Raw genomic sequence first — 16734 nt, forward strand, 5'->3', positions numbered from 1 at the left:
TGTTCATCCGAGGTCTCGCAAGGCCCAAGTGTCAGAGCCTGGGGCAGGCTTGGGGCTTCTTGACCCACTGACCCGTGCTCTTTCACTGCAAGACCAACACACCAGTGCCAGAGAAGCTCACCTTAGGATTTCTGCCGGATCTTTGCTGGGCAGCAGTATCGACTGGACTGCAGAAATCAGACAAATTCTAAAGCATCTCTCTTTTTTTTTTTTCCTCTGTGTTTCAAGTAATGTCTGCTGTATTAAAGTAACAGATGCCCAGATAAAAGAAAATGCTGGCAGGAATATATTTCGTCAGGTACTTGATCTATAAAACTTCAGTATGAGATAAAAACTTCAGGTGGCTCACAAAATCTTGGCTTTTTGGCAAGCTTAGACAAAATTGTTTGTTCTAATTTGCCTGTGCTTGGTAAATCTGGTGTGCTCAGTTCATCCGGAGAGCAGGACTGGGGTTTGCTCTGGCCCTAACCAACGGAAAAAACTCAGGAATTGGGGCTTATCCAGCATCTACCGTGTGTCAGCACTGTGTTAGGGGTGTTATAGGCATAGGACGTATAGGGATGTTCTATACCACGTACAAGGACTATGGTCCTGAAATGGGCCATATGGACCTTATGGACAATAAGGACTATGGTCTCTGCCCATGATCATCTTTTTGTCCAGCTAGATGCCCCTATTTGAATCCGATTTTCTATTTTTCCTCAAATTTTAATTTATTTTTATCTGGCAACAAATTTTAATTTTAAAAGTTTACGATGTTACTTTGGAACTCTGGCTTGGGCCACCTTCTGAAAATGTTTCAGAAAACTTTACCATCATCATTTTTAGTATAGTGCCGGGGAGATAGGGACGAAGAACATGCACAGCTGACGAGAAAGGATGAGTCCTTAAGCAATGGTGCCCCTGGCTTCTTTAAAAACATTTTTCTGCTCATACCCTGCTTTGAGCCTCGTGTGTTTGCTAGGTACATTTTAGCCTGTATCTTCTTGAACAGTTTCAGAGGCCAAGTGCCAGGCTTCTCACCCTCCCTACTCCGGCGAAGCTCCTCTGTTCCGGTTTCAGCTTCTGTGTGGAACATGCTGCCCTACTTTAGCGCGATGTCAAAGCTAGTGGAAGAGACAGTGACACAAAAGCACTCTGCAGATTTAATGTGGTCGATTGAGCTTGACTGTCCTTTGAGAGGGATCTAGTTGACAATAATAGTAATATAAGGATAACTTGGGTTTGTTTTTTTTTTAATGGTAAGAAGTAGTGCAGAATAAAGGGCAATGTGACACTAGTTGAAGATGAAACAAAGGCCAGTGTGGTGAAGACAGGGCCACTCACTGCTAATGGCTGCAGTAAGTCAACCACCCAAGGCGCGTGTGGTGGAGAAACCGGCCACTTCATGTTTGGGGTGAGGTGTGGTTGCAGCGAGTCATTCTGCCAGAAAAGAAGCATGATTAAGCCAGCTGCGTCAATTACAGGCTGCCTGGCATCTTGGGGTTTAAAGCCAAAAGTCTAATGTCTTATTTTGGGAGAATACGGATGCTAAGAGCTCTTGAATGTTGGTGGAGAGAGCAGCTGGTGTTTTGAAGACCTGAAGACCTTAGGTCTCCTGGAAGTGCCCCCATATTTCCCAGAAAAGTTAATTCTCCCTGTCTTTTGTGCTTATGCTAGCACCTTGCCCCCTTCACCCTGATGCCCATCTTGTTAAGAAATACCAACGTCCTTAACAAAAGGAAAATCCAGAAACTCCACTGGTTAACTGGAAGGATGCTCCTTGAGGGTTTTTACCAATGACTACTGCCACTTTGATAGGCTCAAGGGCAGGTAAAAAAGGCCCTGTTGCCAGAAACTGACATTAAAGTCTGGAGAAGACCAGTATCTTATGGTTCTATAAGTTTAATGTGCTTTAAATGACCTTACAAGAATTGGATCTTGAGATCTGGGGTAGTTGGCTGTAGTTCTGATGTAGGTGGCTCTGGGACACCACTTGGAGAAGCTCAGCTCTGGATTGATACCTTTAAGAGGCATATCTTGCCCTCCGAGCTTGCATGCCCATACCATCTGATGCCAGAAAGAAGCCACATTCTTACCTGGATTTCTCCTCTCTTGGCTGGCCAAAACTGAGGGACAGCATACTTGAGGTCCACGTCCCCACAGAACACCAGTCAAGGCATGAGGGCCTGAGGCCGCTCTCAGAGCTACCCAAGGGCTGCTCCTGAGTTCCTGGATTTTCTTGCCCTCCTGTATGGGGTCTGACCATGTCAGAACCAACAGGGAGGCCCCCCAGGACATCGTGCACATCTCAAGTTCATAACTTGGTTGGAGGTCCTTTCCTTCTACTAGAGGTGAGTCTAGAATTGAAGAAGCCCTGACAATGTGAAGAGCGAATTCTAAAACCACCTGCAGTTGGTAATTGGGTGTGCAGAGTCAGACCTCGCCCCAGGTGTGTTTTCCGCCTGCGCACTTGCGTGCTATAGAATGGCTTTAGTACCACGAAGCCAGATGGGCCGATAATGCTTTTAAAAGACTGAACCCTTTTAAAGCTGGTTATGCATCATGTTCACACTCTTGAGTTCAAGCCTTAGTTTCACCATAAATAATTACTCTCGACTACCAGATAGAGCATTGCTAATAACTCCCCAAATGAACCATAATAAGAATTTTCATGTTGATTTGCAGTTGCATTTTGGACTGCTTGCCACCATGCCAAAAATGCTTCAGAGACTGCTATTCATCTCCCCACCCCCAGACATTGGCAAATGTGCCCCCAACTCCTCTAAGAGGCCCTTTGGGTCTCTGAGGACCCCTGGTGATCTCCTATAGGAAATTACACTCTGGAGACTTGCTGGAATGAGAAAGTCTTTCAAACTGCAGGCTGGAGCCAAGTAAAGTTGAACAGCATTACCATGACGGCACAGTTCCCTGTACGCAGCATGGAAGGTCACGTGTGCCTGTTAACCCCTTATTTCATGTTTTCTAGCCTATATATTCACGGGCACATTGGCGTTGCTAGGGGAACTCAGACACAAACGATGCCCTGGCCCCTCTCCCAGCTGACTAAATCTGACCCCCATGGGTGGGCCCTTTGCACAGGCAGCATGTAAAGGTCTCAGGTGATTGTACTGTGCAGTGGGGCTTGAGAAGCACTGCTCTAGCGTGAGGCTTTGTCCCTGTTAAGTATATCTTCCCTGCTTGTCCCACCAGCACTCTTAAGGGTAGTCGTGCCTTAAGATACTTACACCCCACAGCAAATGATTTCAGAAAGAGAGAACTGCTAAGATAGAGAAGACGAGAGCAGCACAGTGTGAGGGCTGAAGGCCCTGAAGATTCAGACGAGCCTCCCACTTTTTCTACCTTTTGACCCTTTAGCTGTTCTTTGCCTCAGGTAGCGGGGGGCATGGAGGGACTGTGACATCCCAGAGATAAACATGGCCTCTGAGTCCAGGGGTTGCAATTCAGTGACTTCTGGGCTGCATCTGATCTATTGATAGATTGTGTGGCCTGTGGTGTGACAGCACAAGGCAGATTTTTAAAATGTGAATGCCAGTTTCTAAAAGGTTTCATATGAAAGCATTCTCAGTCGATGGTGTTCTACAGAAGACTTGCTACCAAACAATGCACTTTTGGGTGTGGGGTCATACTCCACTTATGAGGGTGATGACTCAAATGAAGTATGATTTTTAAATGCTACCTTCTGATTTTGGTTTCACCATTTGAGGAAAAAATATTCCCATGACAAATCAGAAGTGACTGCATATCAATTCCTTCTACCTCTTCAGATCAAACCCGTCTACGGCTGGGTGAGAGTGACAGTGTGGCTTGAGGGACACCAGTCCTGAAATTAGTCTGGAATTTGCTGTGGAACCAGGGGCTCGCTCTTAACTTCTCTGGTTCTGAGTGTCCTCCTCTATGGGGGAAAGGGACCAAATAATTTCTGAGGTTCTCCTGGTTTCTTGGGATTCCAGCAGCATGAGAATAGCAAGGTGAGGAAACTGGAAGTCAGGGTCTGAAAATCGGCCCTGAGATGTCAGCCTAGAGAAATCTGGGAGAAAAGAGAGGGAACGAAGGGGTAGAAGCTATAGGGATATGTGCTTTCAACCATCTACACTGGCTAAAGAAGGAACAGTGGGCTTGGGAGGGAGGGAGGACCCCATCACTGAGCTGCCCACCCCAGACCAGGCGGCCCTGGCAGGGGATGCTGTAGGGAGCGAGGGGTGGACACGCCCCTTCCTGACAGGAGCCCCTCATCCGCCTCCCGTTGTCAGAGCGCAGCTTGCTAGGACATGTTCTGCCCACAAAAGGATGGCAGCCTCTTGGTTGTTTTTAAACACTGTATTTTTAAAATTTTCTTAAAAATATTTACGACAGTAAAGGTCGTACTGTGTGTCAGGGGACAGATGCCTTTGATGGATCCCCTTTCATTCCTACCTCAAAACCAGGTCAAGGCATAAATTATTCGGCTGGGCACCAGGCGTGCCTCTTGTCCTCGGGGCCCCATCACTGGTGGGTCCACTTGTCCCAGGGGCTGGCCGATCAGATATTTGCCACCAAGGTTGCACAGGCTCCGGAGGTCCCCGCACTGGCTTTATCCAGTACGTTCCATGGAGAACCCCTCAGCACTGGTCCAGCGCTTCTCCCGGGTATGGGTGGTGGGTGAGCAGAAGGGAGGAATTGGAGGTGGGGTTGGTGGCGGGGTATGTGTGTGTGTGTGTAGGGACAGGGTGATGCCGGGAGGGTGTGTGTGTGTGTGTGTGTGTGTGTGTAGGTAGGGCATGATGCAGAGAGAGTGTGTGTGTGTGAGAGACAAGGAGGGGTGGGAGGCTGTGTATGTGTGTGTATGTGTATAGGGAGGGGGTGATGCAGGGAGGGCCCCCCACCCCTGCCCCCAGCCTGCAGCCATTGCATCAGGACAGGCTGTGGGGAAGGTGAAGTGAGAACGTGGAGCCCTGGGGACTGCATCATCCACAGGCTTCCGCCAAGCACCCAGGAACAACAAAAGCAGCGGGAGGGGCGGCAGTTGCAGGCCCGGGGCTGCTGCGAGCACCGTGGGGGGCGGGGTGTGGGTGTCAGTCAGGTGAACGCAGGTGGGGGCTGGGGAAGAGCCCACCTGCACCCTCCTCTCGGTTCTCCTAGGTCCCAGCTGCCTGTCCATCACAGTCTCTGCCTCCAGAGTCTGTCTTCATCCTGGCCAGCAGCTGTCACCACTGGGGCCCTCACTCAGGGGGCACTCCAGGGACCTATCTCTGGCTAGGAAGGGGCGAGGTGACTCGGGAGCTGTGGGCAGTGCAGGGATGGGGGGACAGCGCAGGATGCAGATCCGCTGTCCCACTGGGTTCCCCTGCAACTACAGGTCCGGAGAAGGCAGAGTGCGTTGGCATTTGTAGTCTCCTCTCCGGGTTTCTTCTGAGGATGGGGTGATGACGACTTCCTAGCACCTTAGTGGTGGGGGTGGCAATGCCTCTGCACAGCCTGCGGGTGACTTTGGGGTGTACCTTGGGGGGGGGTCCCTCTAAGTCCCTAGGGACCTGTGTTGGAGGTGCTGCGGCTCCCAGTAGGACAGTCCCTCTGAAAACTGACTCGAGTTCCTTTCAGAGGGAGCAGACTCAGTCTTTCAGGAGATGAGGTCAAGTGCAAAGTGAGCCGGTGTCCTCTCCACCCCAGCTCGGTGGGCTCCGGGCCTGCACACTGCCTGGGCCCGCATGCTGGCCCCCATCCACTCACAGCCTCCTCAGGAGCCTCACTCCAGCACTTTGGGTGTGGGGTCCAGGCCAGGCTCCCTCCTGCGCTTGGCACTTTTAAAGAAGCCGAGCTGTGGGGAGACGAAGAAATGTCAGGGGTGGGCAGGTGGGCAAGGCCTGTCTCCCCTCCCTCCACTTACCCTCCTGAGGCTGCTTTCCTCAGAAGCGTTCCCTGAATGCCTCCGCTGCTCACACTGAGTACCCCCCACCAACTGCCAGGCTGGCCAAGGGGCCTCTTCATTGGTGACACGGAGGCTGGAACCAAGCGGATGGAGCCTATGTCCAGAGGCAAGCATTGCTGTTTGACGCTGCCCAAGTCACTACTGCTCTCTGGGCCCCCTCTCACCTTATCTCGAATAGGAGGAGGTTGAGACCGGGGCTTCTTAACTTGAGACTCAGGGACAAAGAAAGCCTTCTAAGGGATTTCTTAACAGCCTGACATTAAATTGGAGAAATTCTGTGGTTGTGTGTGCTTGCTTTTTTTCTGATCAGAGGAAGGCTAGCTTTCATCAGGGACCCAGAAGGGGACCCACAAAAGGGCTGGAGCCACAGGTTGAGTGCCCTCTGGTGGCCCATCTGCCTGCTGTGGTGAGGAGCCCGCAGAGTTCTGGGGAGGAGGCTGGGCGGGCCCCAGCTCCCATGTCAAGGAGCATGTGGGCACTGGCCACACAGCTCAGAGGCTGGGGCCCCGGGCCGGGACAGCCAGGGTGCTGCCCCACCCTTCCGCAGGGCTCTCACCTTCCAGAGCGCCAGGACCAGCAGGGCCAGCAGCAGGAGGCCCCCCAGGGTGCTGCCCACGATGATCCAGATGGGGACCTGTGAGTCTTCTTGCTTGGAGATCTCAAACGTGATCTGCAAGGGGAGGGGTGGGGCCATGTCAACAGACTACTGTCCTGGGGCCCTGGGCGGGCGGCAGCCTGGGGCAGGGCAGGAGGGCAGGAGACAGCTGGCAGCTGGTGGGAGAGCTGCGTCCCCTTCCCCAGGAAGACACTGCAGGGGCGGGCGGCACACAGCCTGCTGAGCGGCCTCAGAGCCCCCCGCCCCAGCACGGCGGACCCCTGACTTAAGTGACCAGGCGATCCCACCTTCTCTCCGAGACACATTCTGCTTTTGCTTCTCTCTGCCTGGATCCTCCTCCTTCTACATGGGCTACTGTTTTCTTGCTTTGTTTGCTGCTGCTTCCTAAATGCTGGTGTGTCCCATGGCTCTGCCCTTGGACATCTTTTTAAAATTAATTTTTATTGGAGTGTAGTTGCTTTACAGTCTTGTGTTAGTTTCGGATCTACAGCAGAGTGAGTCAGCTGTATGTGTACATCTATCCCCTCTGTTTTGGATTTCCTTCAGCACAGAGCATTGAGTAGAACTTCTTGGGCTATACCACAGATTCTCGTCAGTTATCTATTTTATACATAGTATCAGCAGTATATATATGTCAATTCCAATCTCCCGATTCATCCCATCTCCCTCTCCGTGGACCTCTTCTTTATCTCCAGTCACTCCGGGACTCTCCCTCAGAGCTGCCTTCTGAAGTAGGTGCAGTGGGCACAGTGGTGAGGGCCCACAGTGCTTCTGAAGGCTCAGACAGTAAAGAATCTGCCTGCGGTGCAGGAGACCAAAGTTCAGTCCCTGGGTCAGGAAGATCCCCTGGAGAAGGGGATGGCAACCACTCCAGAATTCTTGCCTGGAGAATTCCATGGACCGAGGAGCCTGGCGAGCTACAGTCCATGGGGTCACAAAGAGTTGGACACGACTGAGTGACTAACTCACAGTGCTTTTAGGGGCCCACAAAAATGTTCTAATTTCCTTTAAAGTTAGAATCAAAAGATGATTATAATCTTGCCTGGATTTTACTTGTCTTTATACAGACCAAGTCATAAAATAATAATTTTCCCCCCTATTTTTGGAGAAAAGCCCTGAAAGCAAAAGTGCCCAGGGCCATGAAAGCCCTAATACAGTTCTGGGGAAGGCCGTAACCATCTTCATGCCAGCTGATGCATTCATGTTTCTACCTTCTACCTGGACTCTCCACTGCACTCTTTTTTTTTTTTTAACTGTTTTTGTTTGTGTTTGTTTTTAGGCCACGCCACACAGGCTATAGTCCAGGGATCGCAAGAGTTGGACATGACTTAGTGACTAAACCACCACCACCACACAGCCTACGGGATCTTAGTTCCCCGATCAGGGATCAAACTTGGGCCCCCTGCATTAGGAGCTTGGGTTCTTAACTACTGGGCCAGCAGGGAAGACCTTCCTCTGCGCTCCTAACTCACATCCGTCGGTCCATGTGGTCCTCACACAAACTCCTGATCTCATTCCTCAGCCTGTTCCTGGAAGCCAGAGGCAGGGGGTGTATGCTCTGTTCTGCTGGGTTCCCCAGGCTTCCCATCTCACTCAGAGAGAAAATTAGAATCCTCGTCCTGGCCTGCAAGGCCCTGCGCCCTCTGGCCCTTTGAATCTTTGCAGCCTCATCTCCTGCTCCGTCCCTTGCTCTCAACTCTGCCACCTGGCCACCAGCAAGCCCAGCACTGTGCCTGCTGCTGGGACTCTCACCTCCATTCCTTCTGCTGGCAGGGCTCCACCACGAGACACCATTGTGCTGCTCCCGGTCTCTGTCCCTTTATGCAGTGGCTCCCCCAGGTTTACTGTATAAAACAGCACTACCTCCTCTCCACCGTTACGCGTCTGCGTTTTTCTGGGCAGAGCTTATCACCACTGACATTGAACTTATGTTCACTGCCTCTTCCCCCACCCCAGTCCAGAGGGTCAGCTCCAGGGAGAGCAGGGGCTTGTCTGTTTTGCTTGCTGCTCTATCATCAGTGTGTGGAACAGGGCCTGCCCAGAGCAGGAGCTCAGTCACCTCGCTGAAAGCCTGAATGAATGCACCCCTTGACAGCATGGCAGCAGAGCCCGGCTTGGCCCCTGACTCCCCTTCTGCCCTACCTTACACAGCCTCCGTGTCCATATCTGGAAAGTGGCCATGGGGACGTCCCTCAGAGCCATGAGGGGTGATCAGGGAACACGGCATACGGTCAGGGCTCCACCCACAGCAGGTCCCGTCTAGCTTTTTCCACCCTTGAAGGCTGGCACCTTGCTCAGCCAAGCCACCAGGGGCTTAAGTGGGGGGTGACTGGGTTTCTAAGAGAAGCGAGGCATCCAGAGTATAAGAGGGGTTTCGGAGGGTGGGGGGTGGGAGTGGAAGGAGAAGTCATAAACTAGTAAATGACAAACGAACTGGTGTGGAGAGTGAGGTCGTTACGTGTGTGGTGTCCGCACCACACTTCTCACTTGATTGCCTGGGAAATTCCCGCATGTCTCCCGAGATTCAGATCAAGTGGACTATCTCCAGAAAGCCCTCCTGGACATGCCCTGCTCTGACCTGGGCTCACCCTCAAACTGCACCCACACTTTGTTGGCCTCATTTATCTGTGGTGGAGGCTGAGAAACAGCAGGAAAACCCGACAAAATGCTGCAGAAGGAACAAGTAAAACTGCTCCCGGGGTGTTTGCCTGACTGCTGCTCCTGGGCTTCTGCCTGGGCTCCCTCTCGGCCTGGCACACCTCTACACTGTTTGGGATCGATGTTGGTGACTTGTTAAGGTCTGGCTTCCTGACCCAGCGTATTTTGCTCTCCAGCATCTCCTGGGATGGGGCTGGGGATTCACTGGACACCCGGGATAGAAGGCTCACCCAGAGCCCAGACCACAGTTCAGGGACATGGCCAGTGGAGGGCAGCAGAGTCCCATGCCTGAGATGCCCAGCTCCTAGAGCTGCTGCTGCTACTGCTAAGTCACTTCAGTTGTGTCCGACTCTGTGTGACCCCATAGACGGCAGCCCACCAGGCTCCCCCATCCCTGGGATTCTCCAGGCAAGAACACACCCACCTTCATTTCAAGACCCAATTTCTCATTTTCCCAGGAGCACCGCCTGGATCTTCGCTCCTTTCCTGGACCCTGATTCAAGCCAGTCTGATCTATAACAATCTGGCTTTACTCAATTAAAAAAGAGTCCCAATACAGAGACTTTTCCCATCCCTTGGTCTTCACAATTTCAGTTTGCAACCGCCTTCATTAATTAGATCTGAGCTGAGGATGGATGAGGAGGGGAGGACTCGCTGGCCATTCTAGGCTGCCAGTTTGCCAAGACCCAGCCTTGCTGCCCTGAGGCAGGAGGCAGGCAGCCTGGACCGCGCTTGTGCTTCCTCTAGTGTAAAACACGCAGGTGTCCCTCCTTCCTCTGCCTCCGGGGAGCTGTGGAGGTATAGAGCTTGGTGCCCCCCACCCCCCAGGTACAGGGTGATGAATGCCTATTTCTGGTCCCCTCTTCCTACTTTTGTCCCAACGGCCTGTTTGTCTCTATTTCCCCTCTCCTCTGATGTTGCACCAACTGCGGCAGGCCTGTCCGTCTCTCTCCTGCAGGGGGAGTAGGGAAACTTTAAGCGAAGGGATGACCCTTCCCCAAGCTGGCCTGGCACGAGCCCAGGTCTGTAGGGTTCCAAGTGCTCACCTGGCGGCTGGGATCCTCCTCGCGGAAGATGAATGGGCTGTGGAACTGCCTCTGCAAGGCGGCGTGGACCGTGATTCTCATCAGCTTGTACTTGAGCTGTGTAATCAGAGGCCTTGTCAGGAGCTGGCCCCTCCCTTGGAGAGACTCCCTAGCACCCCTCTCCTCCAGCCTGGCCCTGGAGCTCTACTTACTGCTTTTAAGGACCTCAACCACAGGTTCCCCAGCAGATGGAAATTGATTTCCTGGTTGGGGGCCAGCCTCACGTTGCAGTTGATGGAGACTACATCAGAGTTGCTGTGATTCTGAAAGAGAAGGGTCTCTGGGTGAGCAGGGGCTTGGCCACCAGAGAGATGGCTCAGCTGCTCAGCTTGACCAAGTGGGGTTTTGCTCCTGGGGAAGGGTGACAGAGGACAGGGGACAAGGAAGGAGGTGAGGGGTGGAAGCCACAGGGGCTGGGGCTGCCGAGGCTGGCTGGAGGACAAGGTAAGGACAGTATTAATATATCGGATGCTCCATTTGAAGTTGTGCATAATTGGATGTATTCCAGGAACAGAACTTTAGGTCAGCATTAGAGAGCCTATAAATGTCATCCCCCTACAAACACATTAAAGGGAAAGTGATACATTACTTTAACAGATGCAGTAACTTTAAGCACTTACGCTTTAACTTTAAGCATTTTATGAAATCCAACTTCTGTTTGTGATAAAAAAAAAAAAAAACTACCAGGGAACTTCCTGAATCTGAATAAGGGTGCTTATTTAAAAAAAAAAAAAAACTACATCAAGTATTACATTTCACAATGAAAAACTAAAAATAATTCCTTTAAATGCAGAATCAAGACAAGATGGTCATCATTTCTGTTTAGCATTGCCCTGGAGCTCCTAGACAGAGGAATAAGAAAAACAATTTAAAAGGATTGAATGGTAAAACTAAAACTATTATTACTTGCAGATGACACTATCCTAATAGAAAACCCAAACAAATCATCAAATAATTAGGATTTATTAGGTTAAACTCATTTGTGTGGCTCTCTTGCAGCCACCTCACCCCACCCACGTCTGTCTTCAGTACCATGCACTACACTCCAAAGACGCTTTGTTTGGGGAAATCAAATGAAAACAGAGAAGATTTTTATTTGGGTAAGGAGTCATGAAAGCATGCTCAGAAATTGGTGCGTGGGGCAGAGGTAGCCCCGGGAACAGAAACCTGGACCCTAGCAGGTGTCCTGGGAGGACCCTGGGCGTTGACATTGGCTTCCGTTTCAGGCTTCCCAGATGGCACTAAAGGTAAAGAACCTGCCTGCCAACGCACAAGGGTCAAGACTCGAGTGTTTGATCCCTGGGTCAGGAAGATCCCTTGCAGGAGGAAATGACAACCCCCTCTAGTATCCTTGTCTGGAAAATTCTGTGGACAGAGGAGCCTGGCGGGCTACAGTTCATGGGGTCACAAAGTCGGACACGACTGAGCTACTAAGCACAGCCTTCTATCTCTGGGGACAGGGAGGCCCCGGCTGATACGATCGGTGCTTCCAGTACAAGCCCCATGGGGTCTGGCCTCTGTTACGCTGTTCCGTCTCGGCTCCTTCCTCCTTCCTCTGTTTGTCCGTATCCTACTAACCCTTTTAGGCACAGGGCAAGTCCATGATCTCTGTTCACTTTTTTTTTTTTAATTTGGTTGCACTGAGCCTTAGTTACGGCACACGGAATGTTGCAGCATGGAGGAGCTTTTCAGCTGTGGCATGTGCGAACTAGTTCCCTGACCAGGGGTCGAATCTGGGCTCCCTGTATTCGGAATGCAGAGTCTTAGCCACTGGACCACCAGGGAAGGCCCCCTGCTCCTCTTATTCAAGGTTGTCCGCTTCTCTGCCCCTCACTCAACAGGTCTCCCAGCCTCCACCCCTGGCTTCTTTACACTCAACCTGGTGTCTCCCCTGAGATGTGAGCCCACTAAGGATACGAAGTATCTTTTCTGTTTCCTCTTGGTTTGAGGCTGGGACATAGAGAGGCTTCGATAAGCTCCTGTGGACAAACTACTGGTCGAGGAGCTCAGGCAGCCCCTCTCCTCGTCCCGGGGCTCCTGGCATGGGGACGCTCACCAGCTGTGGGGTGCGACTCAAGTCCTCCTCCGTCGGGGCACGCCGGTACTCGGTGCTGTTCCCCCAGATGTTACAGGACGTGTTCACCTGCACGAGGAAACAGGCAGCCAGCCTCACACCAGCCCTGGCAGACTCGGCAGCCTGAACAGTCCTCTCTCCCTTCTGCCCAGGGAAGGCCCAGCCGGCCCTGGGCCTGGGGAAGGAGCACACCTAGTGGTCTGCTTGTCCCCTACCCACACCGGCCCCCCGGGGTGTGGGTACCTGGTCAGTGAGGAAGTCCCTCAGCAGCAGTAGCCGGTTGCCGCCCCTGGTGGCGATGGGAATGGTGATCTTCATCGTCACCCCATGGATGGGAAACAAGCCCAAGTTTTGGATCTGTGGCCCGAGAAGGGGAGGTGTCAGTACATCCAGCAGTGGTTGGGTGGTGGGGGACAAGATCCACGGGGGTGAGCCCCCCAACCCCAGCCAGGCCTGAGAAACAAGTTCCTTCAAGCTCCCTGGCCCTTTCACTGTGGATGCTCTAAAGCTCTTCCAGACCTTGGCTGGGGGCTGCAGGAAGGAAACCGAATGGAAGCTGAAAGGGATGGGCTCCTGGAGGCTGAGGACCGCCACTGGGGGCCATGAGGCTGAGAGCAAGGGTTACTTCCCCTTTTCACCCTCGTTTGGGTGTCGCCCTGAACAGAGGTCTGGGTGGAGATGGTGACAGCAACTCCTTTACTATGAGAGAGAATCATTAATGGATGTAATGATTACATTCTGATGCAGGATGTAAATAGTGTGCATTGGTGCACATTCTAGCTGCGATGCATTCAGCGTCAGTTCAGTTCAGTTCAGTCACTTGTCGTGTCTGACTTTTTGCTACCCCATGGACTGTAGCACGCCAGGCCTCCCTGTCCATCACCAATTCCCGGAGTTTACTCAAACTCATGTCCATTGACGGAGAAGGCAATGGCACCCCACTCCAGTGTTCTTGTCTGGAGAATCCCAGGGACGGCAGAACCTGGTGGGCTGCCATCTATGGGGTTGCACGGAGTCGGACAGGACTGAAGCGACTTAAGCAGCAGCAGCAGCATGTCCATTGAGTCGGTGATGCCATCCAACCATCTCATCATCTATTCAATGTCAGAGCCGCAGTGATTACAAACAGGGTTTTGGAATCAGAAAGGCTGAACACATAACCCATGGCTGCTGCCACAGTTGAGCTGCGTGGCCTTGGGCAGATTATTAAACCTCTCTTGGATGAGCCATCGAGGCATCTGTGTGTTTCTAGCTGTCTGCCTGCTCCCGACTCTTGCCCAACAATTCAGGGCTGGGGAGATCATGGGGCAGAGACTCTTAAATGCCTCCTAATTTTCCTTCTTCCTTCTTCCTTAGTGACAGAAACCAAGGCAAAAAGGCACATTTCCTAGCCTCCCGTATAGCTGAATCACACTGTTCTGGACAATGAGAGGTAATTGGACGTGTGAGGCAGTGCCAAAGAGATTACTCAGGGAGGTGTCTTGCACACTCTTCTCCTTTTCCTTCTTCCTGGAATGAGGATGTGATGACTGGAGTTGCAGCCACCTTGGACTATGAGGTGAACTTGAGAGGTTGATAATCACATGTTGAGGATGGTGGAGCGGACACAAGGAGACCCAGTCCAAGGGACTTTGTAAAGTTGTCAACTCTGGACTTCTTTTTTATGGGAGAGAATAAACCCCAGAGCATTATATATATCACTGTTTTTTCACATTTAAAAAGTCATAAGCAGATACACCTATTCTTCACTGACACACCCTCCTGGTCCAGCCTCGTACTTTTCCAGATGAGGATTGAAAGGCTCAGAGAGGGGAGGGACTTGCCTAAAGTCACACAGTGAAGGGGTGGCAGGGTTGAGGCTGGAATCTGGGCACTGGCAACGCTTTCAGATTCCTTCCCTCCCAAATGGGGGTTCTCAGCTCCTGTCTTTCACTGTCTGCCTGGCTGCCCTCCAGCCTAACCTTGAAAATGCAGTGGAAGGGAGGCCCAATGCCATGGTATCTCTCCAGGGAGCTGTTGGACTTGACCTCGTAGTGGCTCAGGCTGCTGCTCCTACAGGGACAGAGGACAGGGACGCCGTGAGCTCAGTCGGCGTTGGCTGGATGGATAAACGAACGAAAGAAGGTGTGGGCATGTTCCCATCTCCCTGGATCACAGCAAACAGGTTTCCTCTTGTGTCCATTGGGAGGGCTGTGTTGGGAAGGCTTCTTCCCAGCAGGAATAAGCACTGAGATCAATTAGCAATGTCTGCTGGGGTGTGGGATGGGCATGAATCAGAGGCCAGTTCTCTACCATCCCAGTCCTTGCCTCCTGCCCAGGCGCATGGCCTCTTTCGATCACCAACTTGCCCACTGTGCACCTCTAGTGTTGGCTGAAGGAGGGCCAGAGCTTTCTGTTTGCTGTTACTTCCTGACTTCTCCACCTACCTGGGAGCTCTGGGAGGTAGAGGGGGCAGACTGGGGGCCAGGAGCAGACTGAGGGAGGGGGTGGTGGGAGCAGTCTGCCCTGGGGGCAGGAGCATTTTCTCACTGATACTGTTTAGAATTGCCAGTGTGAGGTGGTAATGAAATGCAGATGGACTTTTTAGCAAGTTCTGATACTGTTTTGACTTCTCTGCAGAGCAGGGCCCTATTGCAACCTCTCCTGGGGATACTGCCTGTGCCCCCAGCCTTTGGGGTGCCCCCTGCAGGGAGCTCCCTGGGGACCAGGTCTGTGCCTCCTCCTCCTCTAGTGGACACTGCCTCCCTTTCATGGACGGGGCACTGCACTCTTAGGGATACACTTGGCTGCAACTCCGAGTACCTCAGCACAGGGCCCCGGGGCCCCGGCCCACCTGGTGAAGAGGACGTCGGCCTCGTACTTGAGGTGGAAGCGCAGAAGGGCCGTGTTGTCTTCCTTGGTGCTCTCCTCCTCATCGCTGTCACTGCAAGGAGAGCCGGCCGCGCCAGCGGTCACGAAGGGGCAGCCCTCCCTCCACTCAGCCCCACACCCCGACTGGATCAGGGCGGCTGGAGGGAGCCAAGCCGGGCTGAGAAGGAGCCTCCCGGCTAGTCTAGGGCTGCGGCTCCAGAGAGGCCAGCTGGGGGTCCGGTGCCGGGCAGCCATTGGAGGTGTCTCCCAGGAGGGGAAAGGTCGGGGAGGTGGGGGACCTGGACCTCAGCTTTCCCTGCCCTCTCTCTGGGCACAGCACATCTGGGCTGGAGGCTGGGAGGACCGTGCCAGCTTGCTCACAGCAGCCTGTGCCCCCTCTCATCTGTTAGCCGGGCAAGTCCTGCGCTGGGGGCCCCGGGGGTGGGGATTATGCTTGTAGGGCAAGGCTCTGCCCAGGGGAGGAGAGGTGCATGAGGAATTGATTCAAGACTCTTGAGAGTCCCTTGGACTGCAAGGAGATCCAACCAGTCCATCCTAAAGGACATCAGTCTTGGGTGTTCATTGGAAGGACTGATGCTGAAACTGAAACTCCAATCCTTTGGCCACCTGATACGAAGAGCTGACTCATTGGAAAAGACCCTGATGCTGGGAAATATTGAGGGCAGGAAGAGAAGGGGACGACAGAGATGAGATGGTTGGATGGCATCACTGACTCAATGGACATGGGTTTGGGTGGACTCTGGGAGTTGGTGATGGACAGGGAGGCCTGGTGTGCTGTGGTTCATGGGGTTGCAAAGAGTCAGACACGACAGAGTAACTGAACTGAACTGAGAGCGTTTACTGACTCTTGAATTGACCTTTCTGAGGTACAGGTCGGGCAGCTCCCATGGGGTAGCTGAGGGGCTGTGTGCTGCCTTTAAAATACCAGGGAGGCATTAGAGTTTTGTCAAATACGCTTCCCTTTACTTCTGAGCACCACGAATCACACCACCAGGGCAGATCATTTTAGACATAAAGAGATACAATTTCTGCTCATTAGGTGCATGAAGCTGGATTTCCTTTGGAAGCTTTAACCCAGAGAGGTGCTTAGTTAGAAAAGGGAGTCTGACACACACACACGCCCAACTCACAAGTGCCCGCCAGCAGCCACGCTGCCAAGAACTCTGCAGGCAAGGGTGTTCATTACCTGTGAGAAGGGGCTCTTTTCTTAGAGGGAGGCCTCAAGATATCAACACATCTTCACCTCATGGCAGGTGAGCATTCCACCCAAGTGCACAGACTGGCTAACTGCACTGGTGTGTGGATCACCAGCACTTCGTGACTGCTGACTGGTGTGCGCGCTCATAGGTTGGTGCTGCCAGATTTATTTCCAGTGTGGAGAAGTTCTCAGGAGGGTTTATAAAGCCTTATAAAGCTAGAATTCCTTCCTGCCTTTGTGTGTTTATTACTGACATGGGTGATTCATGGTGTCAACCTAAAGTGAACTGCCTCAGGGAAACCTGCGAGACAGACAGACAGATCC

At 52.5% G+C, this 16734-nt stretch overlaps 1 protein-coding gene across 1 annotated transcript in view; it reads right to left on the reverse strand.

The window, feature by feature from the left end:
- Window positions 1-4305: 4305 nt before the first annotated feature.
- The window catches only part of ITGA11 (integrin subunit alpha 11), a 133109-nt gene continuing 120680 nt past the window's right edge, over window positions 4306-16734 (reverse strand). Inside the window, exons 23-30 of the mRNA XM_019968186.2 lie at window positions 15175-15264; window positions 14303-14393; window positions 12585-12698; window positions 12324-12410; window positions 10420-10530; window positions 10229-10324; window positions 6465-6578; window positions 4306-5797 (exon numbers count right to left, since the gene is read on the reverse strand). Of these exons, the coding sequence (XP_019823745.1) occupies window positions 5726-5797; window positions 6465-6578; window positions 10229-10324; window positions 10420-10530; window positions 12324-12410; window positions 12585-12698; window positions 14303-14393; window positions 15175-15264 (775 nt within the window). The 3' untranslated portion in view covers window positions 4306-5725. The remainder of the gene's footprint in view (window positions 5798-6464; window positions 6579-10228; window positions 10325-10419; window positions 10531-12323; window positions 12411-12584; window positions 12699-14302; window positions 14394-15174; window positions 15265-16734) is intronic.

This window comes from Bos indicus, chromosome 10 (assembly GCF_029378745.1).
Source record: "Bos indicus isolate NIAB-ARS_2022 breed Sahiwal x Tharparkar chromosome 10, NIAB-ARS_B.indTharparkar_mat_pri_1.0, whole genome shotgun sequence".
Lineage (NCBI taxonomy): Eukaryota > Metazoa > Chordata > Mammalia > Artiodactyla > Bovidae > Bos > Bos indicus.